Source organism: Pelecanus crispus, chromosome 4, assembly GCF_030463565.1.
Source record: "Pelecanus crispus isolate bPelCri1 chromosome 4, bPelCri1.pri, whole genome shotgun sequence".
Classification (NCBI taxonomy): domain Eukaryota; kingdom Metazoa; phylum Chordata; class Aves; order Pelecaniformes; family Pelecanidae; genus Pelecanus; species Pelecanus crispus.
Genome location: NC_134646.1, coordinates 18,730,532 through 18,745,875, shown reverse-complemented (window position 1 = coordinate 18,745,875; position 15,344 = coordinate 18,730,532). Strand labels below are relative to the sequence as shown.

At 37.2% G+C, this 15,344-nt stretch overlaps 1 protein-coding gene across 2 annotated transcripts in view; it reads left to right on the top strand.

The window, feature by feature from the left end:
* The window catches only part of LRBA (LPS responsive beige-like anchor protein), a 419,408-nt gene that overhangs the window by 133,059 nt on the left and 271,005 nt on the right, over positions 1-15,344 (top strand). For both annotated transcript variants that reach the window (XM_075709754.1, XM_075709753.1), the window contains 2 exons: positions 194-258; positions 13,210-13,318. In XM_075709754.1, coding sequence (XP_075565869.1) covers positions 194-258; positions 13,210-13,318 — 174 coding nt within the window. The remainder of the gene's footprint in view (positions 1-193; positions 259-13,209; positions 13,319-15,344) is intronic.

The following is a 15,344-nucleotide window of genomic DNA, read 5'->3' as shown; positions in this document are numbered from 1 at the left end:
TTTGAGTAAATGATACTGTTCTGTTTCTTCATGCTGGCAATGTTTCCTTCCTGATTAGCACACAATTTATGCTTTGTATGTTTGCTGATGGTGGTGTAAGTTGCTAAAATTGAAAAGTGCATGACTTTGTAGCTGAAAATGTTTTTTCTTAGTTTTGTTTTTCTGCAACTAGTTTTCTCTTGTTTTTTCCCAGGAGTGGCAGAACTCTATACAAAAGAATGCTGGCCTTGCCTTTATTGAGCTTGTCAATGAAGGAAGGTAAGTCATAATATTTGATAGCACCTCTGCCTTAGCCTTCAAGAAGTTGTGTGGCATGAAACTTTTTAACGAATTTTTCTTCTGCCTCTTTTTGTGTCATTTTCTTTGAGTTTTACAAGCCTGATTTCACATTCTGTAATACTTCAGTTCAGTTCTAATATTGAATACATGATTTTGCAGAATCTGAATGCTCTTTAGTTTCATTAAATATTTCACTTATCGGTGTGTCATAGATTTTCTTTCTTCCTGTCCTTGTGCGCTGGTTAACGTTGAAACTATAATTTGTATTCAGCTAATCTCTTGAGGAAGGGAATTGATATTTGGAAGACATTATAGCTAGGAATTGTAAGATAAGCCTCTGTCTCAAAAATTAGATCCAGTTTGCTCATTTATTTCCTATCTCCTTCATAAAATAGAAGGGAAGAGAGTCCCTTTAAGGTTAAAAAAAAAAAATCTGTTAATATTACCAATTAGCTTAATGTTCTGTCCATAACTATGTATGTATATTACTTGACAGAGCAGGTGATGAGGCCATGCTCTTTGACTTGTAGTGACTGTTCAGAACCATCAATATTTTCTTCATTAGGAATCGATTGCTGAGGCAGACTAAGAGCAATATTTACCTTTTCTAAAGGATTTTTTTTAAGATGTCTTAATGAGTTAGCTAAGGAGTATTATAAGAAACGCCATTTGTCTAAACCTAAATTCTGTTAGTGAGTAACTTGAGCTAGTAAGAATCCCAATAGAAAATACATTTTACAGGATTAGGACAGCTACTGAATTAGAAACAAAATAATTTGTCACATAAATTAAAATGCTATATAAATATCTTTTTATCATTGTAGGAATAGGGGAAATGGCTATTAGAGATTTTTCTTTCAAAATGTGTAGGTGTTCTCAAGGTACATACAAATAATGAGCATTTTAATGGTTGCATTTCAGTTTATGGTGAGGGAAACACCATTCTGAGGCAGAAAAACCATTTTGCTACTAGTCTTGATCCCAAGGGCCAAGGTAAAGTAACAAGGGTGTTCAGTTACAGTGTTAAGATCTAGCCTGTAGTTGTTTCCTATTATATGAGGCTGACCTGTCTTGACCTTACTTACAAAGTGCCTGCTATAAATTTGGCCCTTGATTAATGTTTTATTAGCATAGATAACATAGAGATCCCCCACACATGTAAACCACAGTGTAAGGTTCATCTTTGTAAGATGATTATCATGAACAAATCAGTTGCTGAGACTGAGTTGCAAGTACCAGTTACCTAGTTATTCAGCTTGTGCAGGTCAAGCTTTCAGAGAGCATTCTATCAGTAAACTGTTTGGAATCGACTATTTTCTTTTAAAACCTGCAGCACCCATCACAGACAGATGGAATCACTCCACCACCTCCATAAACAACATCAATAACTTATAGTGTAGCCTTAGCAGAGTGGTTGTCTCAGGGACAAATGATCCCTTGAAGACTGGAAAGTGTGGTTTTGGTTAGCAGAAAATATCTAAGTAATTGTTACTTGATTTCATTTCTGACTTGTAGCAGAGTTGGTTTTGGGGTTTTTTTTGTTTTTTTTTTTTAAAGTGGGAACATAACTTTCATTATGGGGAAGAGGAGAGGGGATTAATTTCTTAAAAATGGCTCCTTTTATCTGTCTCCATTTTCCTCCATTGCTGTTTATAGGAGCCTTTAAAGTTACTGCTGAATTGGTCATTGCATTGCCACAAATGGCTTTTCAGCATTCACTAAAATGAAACTATGATCCCTCATATGACATGAGCTATATTCCAGAACTACTCTTTTCTTCTCTTTATGCAGGTTGCACATTATTTGTCTTGCACATATACTAACACTTACACTAAAACATTCCAGGTCTTGTATTTTATTGTATTTGGTATTGTTTTACGTATTTTTGCCATAACATTATAAACTTTAAAACTCAAGAAGCTGAAATCTTTTAATTAAAACTTAAAAATGAAAATAGCTGAATGATACTGATTTAGACTTCAACTGCATAATTGTATAATAAAAGATGAATTTTTAAATTGTTTCTATAAGTACTCAAGAAGTCAAGGTAGTTGTACAGGACATAACTGATTTCAGCAAGTAAGGAAGGATGTCTGTGGGGTACCATGACATGCAGAGTGTTAGAATAAATAAAATAGAATTAAGGACTGGAAGAACTGCCTAGAATTTGTGGAATCACAGAATTGCTGTTGTCTGCTGCCTTGGTGGTCTTGGTCATCCTATAACCTTTGTAAACCAGGGTTTTATTCCCCATTCTTATTACTAATTTTTTTGACTAATGATACCAGAGGATGTTCCACTTTGGAGTGTGTTCTACTGGTTTTGTTTATCAGGCAAATAAGACAACTGAGAAATCTTTCTGGAAGAGAAAGAGGTCTAGAAGAAGAAGTCTAAATCTCTTATACTTGCTTTCAAATGTATTTTTTACTTTTATGTGAAAGGAATGAATGTACCTCTCTCTCACAGCAGTTGAAAGTTTTATGTTTAGGCTTGCCATGTTTTGGCTAGGATTCCCTGGACAGAAATATGTGCAGAAAGTTTGCCTCTGGGACTCATAAGATCTACAGTGTGTGTGCTGCATTCAGAATGTGTTGGTCTAAATTTCATCGTGTTCACAAGTAACTAATGTGTTACGCATATAGTTGCTCCCAGGCTTTCCAGGTATATCAGGTCCACTGCACATGTATAGCAAAATTGATTTGTTTGTGCCCAGTGAAATTTTGAATCTTGAACTGAAAAAAAACCCCAACCTCTAAATAAGAGACTAGTATGTGAAAATACAGAACTGTAAACCTACCTAAAACTAAAATACACAACTGAAGTCTTTTGAAGGCCAGGTTATAAGCATAGTTAAAAAAACAAAAAAACCAAACCCAAACCAAAACAAAAAAACTCAACTGTGTAGAAAAACAGGAAGGTACAGAATGTAAATGGAAAGCTAAGGGAGCAGGTATTGGAAAATAACCTCTTTCTGTGCATGAAAAGAAATGTGGATTTCAGTACATTGCTAGATTGAACATTAATCTGTTTTTAATAAAAATAAATAAGTATTGTTCACTATTACTGTAATGCCTGGGAACACTCTTAATGCTCTTTGAAACCTTGTTAAAAAGGTGCCTGTACCCATTGCTTCTCAATGTACTGAGCTATCTATGCAGCAGAAGTACAGATTCAGAAACGTTTTCCTTAGCCTGCTGAACCTCTGTCCATCTAGATTTCAGTCTTTGTGCTTGCCTTTCATCTTTGGGTCCTCCCTTTAGGGAGAGTGTGTTTTGGAGCCTCAACCCGAGAGCTTACTGATGAGGGAATTTGTTCACCAGAACCATCCTTCAGGTGTGCTTTGGTTCACTGCCATAGCTGGTCCTCTGCTTTGGAGACTTCCAAGGTGTCCAGACAGATTCCTTTTTTTCACCCTGAAACTATGTTTCCTCCTTATGCAGGAGATGGTCAAGCTGTTATTTCTGAACTGAAAAAAAAAGCAGCTTTGTTTTATTTCCTCACGTGTACAAATGTCTCTCGTTAGACTCTTATTTCCTCTACTTGACTATTTAGCAAACAACTCATTTGCTCTGTGAAGGTTGAAACTCTGTCCTGTCGCTTTGATTCATTAGCACACTTTAGTGTGAAACATCTCTTATGCTAGACCTTGTTTTCTGTATCAGTCAGTGCACTAACAAACGTACTCGAGCTTGAGACTAGGCATGACAGTTATTATCCCCTTTGGGGTGATAATGGGTTTGGCATGGCAGGGGTTGAGGGATCAGTCTCCTAAGCATGCTGCAGCAATTATTCTTCCTGATTTTCAGTTGAAGAGACTCTTTAAAATTTTAGTTTTCTCAAGCATAGTTTTCTTGGTCATCCAAAGAATTAAGTGCTGTGTTCTATACATTTATTTTTATACATCTGTAAATGAATGTTCAGACAGCAGTTGCTTTAAGAAACTGTCACATGAAGTTTGGTTGAAAGATAACCTCATTAAACTAGCAGAATACATGTATAATTTCCTCTCCTTTGCTTTTGCCCTTTCAAATGCTTAACCAAAACAAACAACCCAAAACTTAAGGATCCACAAGTGTATCCAGGAGAAGCAGAACTAATGAAGTTTGTTGTTCTGTAGCTTTTTGTCATTGCTAGGTTTTCTGTTGTCTAATGAGGAATGAAATCTAATCAGAAATCTCCTGCGATATCAGAGGATTCTCCTCCTATATTGGATTTTCTATTACAGCTTTCAGTGCAGTTGAAAACAGCTTTTTTTTTTAAGGTTGCTTGCAAGGGTTTTTGTCCTCTGTTGCGTATAAAACTTGTATAAAATTGATATTTTTTAGAAACTCTTGCCTTCTATTAAAAAACTTTGTTGGAATTATCCAATGAATTCATAAGTTACTGGGAGAAGGAGGAAGGCAGACAGCATGCAAATTTAATATCCTTAGCAAGTAAAAATTCCACCAACCAACCAAAAAAAGGCCCAAACCTCTCCAGAAAGAACCACATGTAACTGGTATTATTCTCCCAATACATAACATCCAGTAGTATAAAATCTGGAATGCTGTAATCATCTGTATTTCTATAGCTTTTTTATTTTTTATTTTTTTTTTTAGAAGGAACTGTACTAAGAAAATTTCAACATATGTCACCTGCTGTTCCTTTTCGTAAATTGTATATATTACTTTTGACTGGTGCTAGATGCAAATATTTTTTAATATTGAAATAGTTGGCAATCAAACTGGTTGGCCAATTACTTGCACGCTTTCCTAACGGAAAATCGGGGACAGATGTGGGCTGCCCCATTCAATTGTCTTTCATTTGCAATAGTGTGGTCACTCTCAAGGAATGAATGTTAGAGAATGTGTTGCCATAGGAGCAACTACTGTGATGGAAAATAGTTAGAAAAATACAGCTATTAATGAAAAAATGGATGATAACTGACAGACTTATGCTTTGTGCATAATTGGCCAACAAAGGCTGAGGAAAAAAACCCGATAAACGTGGTCACGTCCAAACTGCAATTGATTACTACCAGTCTGTTCCCCCTATTGCAGCCTCCTTGCCCTGAGATTCTGATAACATAGAACTTGAAGCTTAGTCTTGATTTGTAAGAGGAAAAAAAAATGTTTTCCCCATTTCCTTGCTTTTTATTTTCAGCAACCCATTCTGTTTAAGTGGTAGGTTTTGTGAAAGGGATTTTTGGCAATTTATTTTTTGAGTTTTTATGATATTGTTTTGGTTTCATAGCAGAAGCAGCTTTGTTAATGTGTGAATTTGAACTACAGAAGATCATTAGGCTAGACTTTAAACAACATTTTAAATGCGCTGAAAATTAGAAATTGTAGCCTGGATGTGTTTCAGAGACGGATAAGACTTTAGGTGGGCTTCTTGACACTACATGATTTTTTTTTTTTTTTTGTGCGTGTGTGTGCACTAAGGTATAGTGTGACATGCACAACCATTCTTAAAACAGTTTTTTATTTCACTGAGTTTTGTTTGATCATCTGTGCATGGATTTAAATTGCATAATTTTTGTGTAACTGGAAACATATGATCTTTGCTGCATGATGTAATGAGTAAGCAGAAGCTTTTTGAGGAGAATGATGTCTTAATGATTGAAAATTAATGTAAGCTTTTATTATTGGAGATGCTAGTAACTTTGGAGTGTATGTATGTGACAAAGGTAGGTTTTGCTTGTGAGAACGTCATTAATTTGCTGGGTCTATGAAAAAGAAAAATCATAAACCCCTTGGAATGCCTGGGAATTCTTCAGTGGTTTTTTTATGTAGAAGGTTTTTAGTCATATCTGCTTTTAAAAAATAAATTAATGCAAGAGTAACAAGAAGGTGTTTATACTGCACTCTGTTTGTATATGTGTATTGTCCTATTGCTATCTGATCAAAAATTTTCAGAAATCATCTGTCTCACTACCATGCAGTGTCTCTCAGAATGCGAACACAACCTCAAATCAGTTTTCACGAGGCTCTGACATGTCCTAAGTGGCTATCCTAGACAGAAAAGGTTGGATTCGTGTGTCCCCTCCTAACTGTCCTTTTGGAGAGCTGTTAAGTTTCATGCTATTGCATGTCCAAGTCAGCATTTTGATGAGTCAGCAATATTTTTGCTTTTTGGGTTTTTTCCTCTCCTGTTTTAAGGGGGTTAAATGTGTTGAGACTTCAGTCTTTAGGACCTTATGGACTTGTCTGTATTTTTTGATGACTGAATAGCATATCTGTAAAGTATCTGTGTTCCACAAAGCAATTGTAAAACTTCCTTGCAGCAGTAATTCCAACACTTAGCCCATTGAGCAGTGAGACCCCATAAAAGACAGTGTGTATCCATGTAGAACATATCTTCTTTTGAAGTAAGAGAATCTCTTGTATGCTAGGTTTATGAGGAGTGCAAGTAGGAAAGCTTGCCTTTCCTGGCTATCTTAAGACTTCTCTGTTGTGGTAGCATCTGGAACATACGTAATCTCTCCCTGTAGTACTTCATGAGAGATTTATGCCTAAACAGCTGTTGTAAATGTCCCCTGTAAAGCTTTTTCCGTATTTGGAATAAAATTGATAATTGTTGGACATCAGTAATACTAACCCAGAATTTATCCATCTCTCACTTTCTTTGCTTGCACATATTTTTCTGTTCCATTTTTTCCCTCTTATACCTTCTCCTTTTGCTTGTTGTAAAGAGAAGCTTGACTTTTTGCTTGATCATCTAAGCGTTCAGCAGCCAGAAATCAGAGTGAGAAGATTTCTTGCTTTGTGTCTCATAGTTTTCTCTTCCAGCATAACAATAAAAATCAGAATATCTCATGTATTTGGCTGGAACTCCTTCTCTCACTGGCTTAGCACTTCATTCCTGACCCAGCAAAGTATGCAACTATATATTTAACTTCCAGCATGGGATCTGTCCCCTTGCTTGTTTTTACTAGGCTGTTCATCTTTTCAAAGTTAATCACATATTTTTAAATCTTTTAGTCTAGAAAGTGCTTAGACAAAGGAAGAAAAGTCTGTCTGAGATCCTGAATCTGGTGTGCACTGCAAGCCTGGTATCAGAGTCTTTACCCCTATAGGTATTATGGTCTAACTTCTACAGAACATGTCCATCCATGCTCCATCCATGCTCTTCTCATGTTAAAGATCAGAAAAAAATCTTAATTCAGTAACTTGTCATAAATAAAGCCAAACCAGAAGGCAATCTATTGGGGAAGGAGGAGTGTAAATCACAAATTCAACAGCATTTCGGTGTTTAATAACACTGAAAAAAATAAACAGATATGTGAGATAGTAGTATAAGGCAAACAGGGTCCATGGGTCTTCATACAGAGATTATGAAGCACAGGCAAGAAGGAAATTATCAGACTTCAGTTTTTCTTTCAGCTTGGATGTGCATACTTTGAAAAAAGACAAGGAATTCAATTAATCTGTTTGTTTAGTCAAAGAAATGAAAAGCTGTCCTTTTGTTGTGAAAAAAAGTATAAAGAGATGTTTTGGATAGACTTTTTATTTAACAGAAAAAGAACTCGTGATCTAGTTGCTGGAATAAAAAACAGGATAAAAGCAGACAAAAGATAGTTGTGGTTGAGTGGGTTGGGTTGTTTTTTTTGGTTTTGTTTTTTTTTTTTTCTAAGTTGACACTGATTACCTTATTATAAAACTTTATAGGGGAACATAGTGTAAAATACCTTCAAATCTTTAAAAAAAAAAAAGTTGGGGCATCTTTCTGAAAGCTATGCTGTAGCTCAAACAGAAGGTACAGACTTGATGGAGGAAGTGAAATTCTTTTGGGGAAAACTTGCATGATCAATTCTGCTTAGGAGGCCAGAGCAGGTACCAGAAAGGACCATTATGATCCTTTAAATCCATGAAGTATACTTACTGTGTTAGTGAGGAAAATCAGATTTTTCTAAACATTTTTTTTTTCTTTAGAAGAAAACATTTGTGTCTTATAAAGTCACCTGATCTAGTTAATACATTTTATAGCCACTTACATGTGTACAAAATGTGTTGTATGTAGGTTAGAATTGAGCTAATACTTTTGCAAGAGTCAGACTCTTGTCCTTGCCTCAGCAGTGATCTACTCAGCTGGAAACAGTTGTTTCTATTGCAAGCAGTGAGCTACACTTAAGAAATTTCTGTTCAATGTTTTGTTTGCCTCAAATGGAAAAGTATCAGCTGCCAAGGTTCCTGAAATTAGTGTTTAGAAGTAGATGATTAAAACCTGATTTTAGACATATAAGCAGAGGTGTGTTCATTTATAGATACGCTGAGAGCTTGTATTTGCCTTTGATTTTTAATGTTGGCTATAGACTCCTCTGTTATATCATGCCATCATTAAGTTTATATATAGATATATATTTAGTTTGAGTTCCACACTTAGAGGTAAATTCAAAATAGAAATCCGAGTGGTATGCGATATATGTGGATACTGTTCTCATAAAGAAAGTCCAGACTGACCTAGATAATGATACAACTTGAATTGGTTATTAGAAGAAAGTTAATCTAAGCATATGCAGTGTTTGGAAAAGGTGACTGAAAGGAAAGACTAAAATTTTAAGTTCTTGAATGTAAATAATGAACACAGCTGTCATATGGTATAAACCAGTAAATAATTTCGTATAGGCTTCATTTGTATTAGTAAATAATTTTTGTCCTCACCTCCTGAAGACCTTTAGTTACTGAATTTGGCAATTTGCAAGAAGGGAAGTAATTGTATAATAATTGATACCTAATAATATGAAGCTTTTACTTTTTTCTGAAAACAGTTTGAAGTTACCGATAGATGCTTATGCTAAGCTTGGGCGATTCATCAGTTGCTAGCCATACGAGTTTTTGGTTGCCAAAATGACAAATTCGGCTAGGATTTATCTGCAAAATCATGTGTGAGTTTTATATAGCTGGCCTAGCCCTGTATGGAATATCATAGAGAAAATGAGGAAAGTAAAAGAGATTAGTAAGGAGACGTGGGGGTGACAAAAGTGACAGCTGATCCATAGGAGACCAAGCTCTTTCTGATACTCAAAAGTTATTTGTTTTTACTAGGTACACTTCTAGTATGTTTTGAGAATGTTGTTCCTATGTGAGGGAATGTAGTTCTTTGCTTTATTTGGAACATGTCCATCATCTCTGCAAATGCATAGTAAGTGCCAGTGTACAGTCAGTTATGTACTGATCTGCTTACTGGTTACGTTTAGTAGATAGAAGGAAAATCCATGCTGTAAATTGTTAAAAACAATGATTATTGTTTTATTAGGGTGCTTTCTTGAACAGGTGAAAAAAAGTGGTACTTTTAGAGGATAACTAGTGTTTTTCAAAGTCCAATCATGTTAGCAGAAGATACTGGTATTGACAAGCTCAATGAAAATAATGGCATACTGTCCAACTGTGTTAAATGTAAATTGTAATACATGATATTGTAATACATGAGTATTTATGATGCACATATTTTTTTTAGACAGTTCTTAGTTTAATAAAAAATGTTTATTTAAATGCTTATGTGACAGATTTGAATGTGGTGCTGGGGATCTTGGAGAAAGAGAGGAAAGAAATTCTTGGAATCTGCCCAGACTATGAAATTGGTTATGCAAAATTTGTTGTTGCTGGTTTATTAGTAGGGATCTATTTTTAGTTGAACATTACTGTAAATTATTAGAGACAGAGGTTTGGGGTTTCTTTTTTCAGTGTATGAGCAATGCCTTCTTAACTAGTTTATTTTTCCAATTGTTTTGAAGCCATGAAAAGTTACAAAATTGAAGTTACATTATTGCAACAATGTTGATTCTGCAAGTTTTTGAAAGTAAAAGTTTGTCACTAATGCATGCAGATAAACTGGCCAAATTGTATGTTTGTTGATCAACAGACACTTCCATTCTAAAAGTGACTAAAAATAGAAAAAATGAAAAAAATTATAATGTGGTTCTAAATCAGTGGCTTCTGTACAAGCCTTCTCAAACAGAAGGCGAAGTCATGCTTCAAATAATGAATTGTGCGTATTTCTTTTTTCAAGAGTTCATCAATGGGGAGACAGTAATCCACTGACTTAACTGGTTCATGATCACATGGCCTCATTTAGCTGTTGTGCTGCAGTTTTGCTAGCCTTGTAGTGAGAGAGGCAATGAACAAGGAGCTTCAGGTGTTGTTCTGCCTCTGGATTTCTTCTCATTGGAGTAGGCTTGTGACCTGCAAGCCTTCTGCAAAGCGTGGAATTGTGAGTAGCATAGGAAAAGAGACAGCAGAGCATTCATGACCGTACTATCAAACATACAGGTAGAGACAGGTGGAGTCTTAGGTCAGATAAATAAGTTTTAGGTGATAAAAGTAACATTGTATACATTAGAAGGCATCCTGCATAATAAATCCTGTGTTTGTAAAAAAAAAAGGCTCTCAGTAGACTGAACTAGTTGAAGCCCCCCGTAATCCAGGAGGAAGCAGTTAATGACCTGCTACGCCACCTGGATGCTCACAAGTCTATGGGGCTGGATGGGATCCACCCGAGAGTGCTGAGGGAGCTGGCGGAGGAGCTTGCCAAGCCACTCTCCATCATCTATCAACAGTCCTGGTTAACAGGGGAGGTCCCTGATGACTGGAGGCTTGCCCATGTGACACCCATCTACAAGAAGGGCTGGAAAGAGGATCTGGGGAACTACAGGCCTGTCAGCCTGACCTCGGTGCCAGGGAAGGTTATAGATCGGTTCATCTTGAGCACGCTCAACAGGCATGTGCAGGTCACCCAGGGGATCAGGCCCAGCCAGCACGGGTTCATGAAAGGCAGGTCCTGCTTGACCAACCTGATCTGCTTCTATGACCAGGTGACCCACCTAGTGGATGAGGGAAAGGCTGTGGATGTCATCTACCTGGACTTTAGTAAAGCCTTTGACACTGTTTGCCACAGCATTCTCCTAGGGAAGCTGGCGGCTCATGGCTTAGACAGGTGTACTCTTCACTGGGTATGGGTAAAAAACTGGCTGGATGGCTGAGCCCAGAGAGTTGTGGTGAATGGAGTTAAATCCAGTCCATGACCGGTCACAAGCAGTGTTCCCCCAGGGCTCAGTTTTGGGGCTAGTCTTGTTCAATATCTTTATCAACAATCTGGATGAGGGGATGGAGTGTGCCCTCAGCAAGTTTGCAGATGACACCAAGTTGGGTGGGAGTGTCGATCTGCCCGAGGGTAAGAAGGCCCTGCAGAGGGATCAGGACAGGCTGGACCCATGGACTGAGGCCAGTTGTATGAGGTTTAAAAAGGCCAAGTGCCAGGTCCTGCACTTGGGTAAGCTGCCTGGCCAAAAAGGACCTGGAGGTGTTGAGCTGGCAGTGTGCCCAGGTGGCCAAGAAGGCCAACAGCATCCTGGCTTGTACCAGGAATAGTGTGGCCAGCAGGAGCAGGGAGGTGATTGTCCCCCTGTACTTGGCACTGGTGAGGCTGCACCTGGAATACTGTGTCCTGTTTTGGGCCCCTCAATACAAGAAAGACATTGAGGTGCTGGAGTGTGTTCAGAGAAGGGCAACGAAGCTGGTGAAGGGCCTGGAGCACAGGTCTTATGAGGAGCGGCTGAGGAAACTGGGGTTGTTTAGCCTGGAGAAGAGGAGGCTGAGGGGAGACCTTATCGCTCTCTACAACTGCCTGAAAGGAGGTTGTAGTGAGGTGGGTGTTGGTCTCTTCTCCCAAGTAGTTAGTGATAGGATGAGAGGGAAATGGGCTTATGTTGTGCCAGGGGATGTTTAGATTAGATATTAGGAAAAATTTCTTCATGGAAAGGGTGGTCAAGCATTGGAAGAGGCTGCCCAGAGAGGTGGTGGAGTCACCATCCCTGGAAGTGTTCAAAAAACGTGTAGACGTGGCACTTTGGGACATGGTTTAGTGGGCATGGTGGTGTTGGGTCGATGGTTGGACTGATGATCTTAGAGGTCCTTTCCAACCTTAATGATTCCTAGTTTTTACTGTCATTAAAAATAATCCAGCCACCAAGCCAGGAAAAATGGAATTATTACTCTACCTTTAATTGGTTTAGTGGTGGACTTGGTAGTGCTAGGTTAATGGTTGGACTGGATGATCTTAAAGTATTTTCCAACTTAAACGATTCTATGATTAGCAACTGAAAACCTTAAAAAAAACCCAAACAAACAAACAAAAAATGCTTTAATAACAGATATTTTGAAAAATTAACCAGTAGAGCATGTAATGGATTTATCTGGTGTATCTTTGAGTGATCCTATGGAAATGTGCACCTTCTAAAACAGTGTAGCTCCTGTATAGCCAGTTTTAACTTTATGAATCCCAATGTAACTAATTAAAAAGGAAATGTTTTTAGTAACTATATGTGAACTCACAGAATAATTGGGTTGTAATTCAATCTGTCAGCTCTGCTGCCATTCATAAACTCAGGGTTTATGAAGGCCTCAGAATTCTCAGATTGAATTACAGCTTTATTCTGTACATAACCTGGAACAATGTATATCTTAGCATTTCATTTGAGACTGAGTATGTTTTATAATCCTGAAAATATTACTTAAATGTATACTTACCTTAAAATTCCAATTTTACATTTGGAGAAAAAACTATGCTGCAGTACAATTCACAATTTTTTCTTTAGACTTTACATCAGTTACATTGGGGCTTTCACTGTGGATGTTTATATGCATAAACTGCTTACTTTTCTTTATCTTGTGTGTATGTGAAAGATTTTCTTACATATCTATATTTCAGGTAAAACAAATGACTGGCTAGAGTGTTTACATTTTGTTTAATAGTTAGTTTGGTTTACTATTGAAATACAATTTTACTAGTTGCCAGAAAATTACCCTTCAACCTTATTTATACCGTTTTCTTAACACAGTAAAGTCAGTTATGGAACAAAGCTCAAAGTATTTGCATATATACTGTATTTACAGCTTTTTATTTTAGGACTTCATTCTTTCAAGGCAGTTCTTAAATATTCTCTGTCCTCAGGTTGCTGAGTCAAACTATGAAGGACCATTTGGTAAGAGTGGCTAATGAAGCAGAATTTATCTTGAGCAGACAGAGAGCAGAGGATATTAACCGCCATGCTGAATTTGAGGTAAGAAATGAAATCTTTTTCAAAAAAAAACCCCAAACCCCCACCAAAACATCACAAGCCCACTGTGTGTGAGGATTTCAATGTGTGATACGGGCTTTTCAGGCACAGGAGGTCCCATCCTGAAAAGTGCTTTGCAGTCGTAGGGTGTTTTGATAGTTTGCCACTAACTTTGATGGAAAAACAGGCTGTGCAGAGCAGCTCAGAACTTGTCAGAATCTGCAAACCATAGTTTGTGGGGGAAGAAATTTTATCATACCAGTGCTGCTCTTTTCCATGAAGCAAATATCACTGTATGTGTTAAAGCTGCTTAGTGTCACAGTCAAGATATAACTCTGAAAAAAACACCTTACTGAAGATAAATGGTAACAGCCTGTTAAGTGCGAAACGAGAAATTACTTTTTTTCTTTTTGTATCATTTGCTATTTCACTTAATCCATCTCTAAAACCATTTTCCTTATGTTTTACATGCCTCAGTGTGGTTTTGTTACGTTTTTGTATTTTCATCCCACTTAAGGGATTCTGAAGTGAAAGAATGGTCTTTGTTTTTATAGACTTGTAATAAAAATACAAGCCTTTTTTCTGAATCACTTTAGTCATACCACCAATTTTGGATCTCAGTTACATCATGTATCTCCTTTCTCTGTGCTTTAATTATTGGGTTGTTTAAATGAAAACGAAGCTAAATCTCACTAAACTCACTAATATTCTGCTTAAAGAGTACTTAGTCTTTCTTCTGACATGTGATACTACTTGTGGTTTTGTTTTTAAAATGAAGCATTAAGAGATTGAAGGCACATTTGTGCTTAACGTATTTCTAAACTGTTTTTCTCTTAAATCTTTACTTGAAAAAATATTCCCCAAAGATGAAAGCATATTTGTCTTAGACAGTGCTTATGTTCTAAAGGTCATCTGTGTTGGCCCCAGGATTCAAGCTGTGCGTTGTTTAATAACATATCTGCACTTCATCTAGAGCTAGTTACCCCCTCCTGCAAACAGAGATGTTGTAAGATATCTACAGTACCATTTTGCAATGGTGAAATAGCAGGCATGTTTCATTTATTGCATCAAGGGTTTGGCGACAGTCCTGTGGAGATGAAAAGTGCATCTTTTTACTTCATTGCCTGATAACCATCAGAGTGGGACATGCTTGACATCTTTTGCTCTAGATTTATGCAGAAGCTCCATGCATGACGTGGCATTATTGATTAGATGAACAGCTCACTTTTTTTCTTCAGATGTAAACTGGTCGCAAAGGTGTGCGTGTATGTGGGAAATCTGTGAAGTAAAGGGTTCTGTCACGTAAATACGGGCTATCAATGAATACAGTGTTCAGTGACAACTTCACTGTTAGCCTTATTTCAGTCTCAAGACACCTTTTATGATGTCTGGAAGAAATTTACACTGAGCATCAACTTACATTTTTAATATAGCTCTGAGTTTTGTTTTGACAACTCTCGAGGATAAGAGTTGACTGATACTTGTTTAAGGTGATGCTGTTTTGAACCTGTGCTATCTCAGTATGGTGGCTCAAAAGGTTTAACTTATCAGGTTGAACTTAAACAGGAACTAGTGTACTAAAATTGCAGTGGTCTGTTTATCAAGTTCAGTTTTGTTACTGTGTTGGAAAAACTTAGATCTGGCATCACTTCTGTGGCTGTGCAAATTGAGGATATACAACTACTGGATTCTACCAAATGCTTAAATAAAAAACCTGGTGTCTCATGAAGTTAGCGTTACTGATGTCTGTGGCAGACTTCAGTCAGTGTTATGTTTCTTTTGTGGAAGGGGGAACTGGTAGTCACGTCCATTTGAATCTGCCGGTATCACATCAACAATCAGAAATTCCTGTGTACTGTGTTCCATACATCCATGGTATGGTCTGGTTTTCATGTCCTGTCAAGCGTGCTTGCCTTGTTTTTAGCACAGTGGTACTTTTTAGCCATGGTGTTCTTCATAGCCTTTCAAAGTGATGCTTCAGGCTATAGAAAACTTGCCATTCTTCTGTCGTGCCCAGAGATGGATCTGT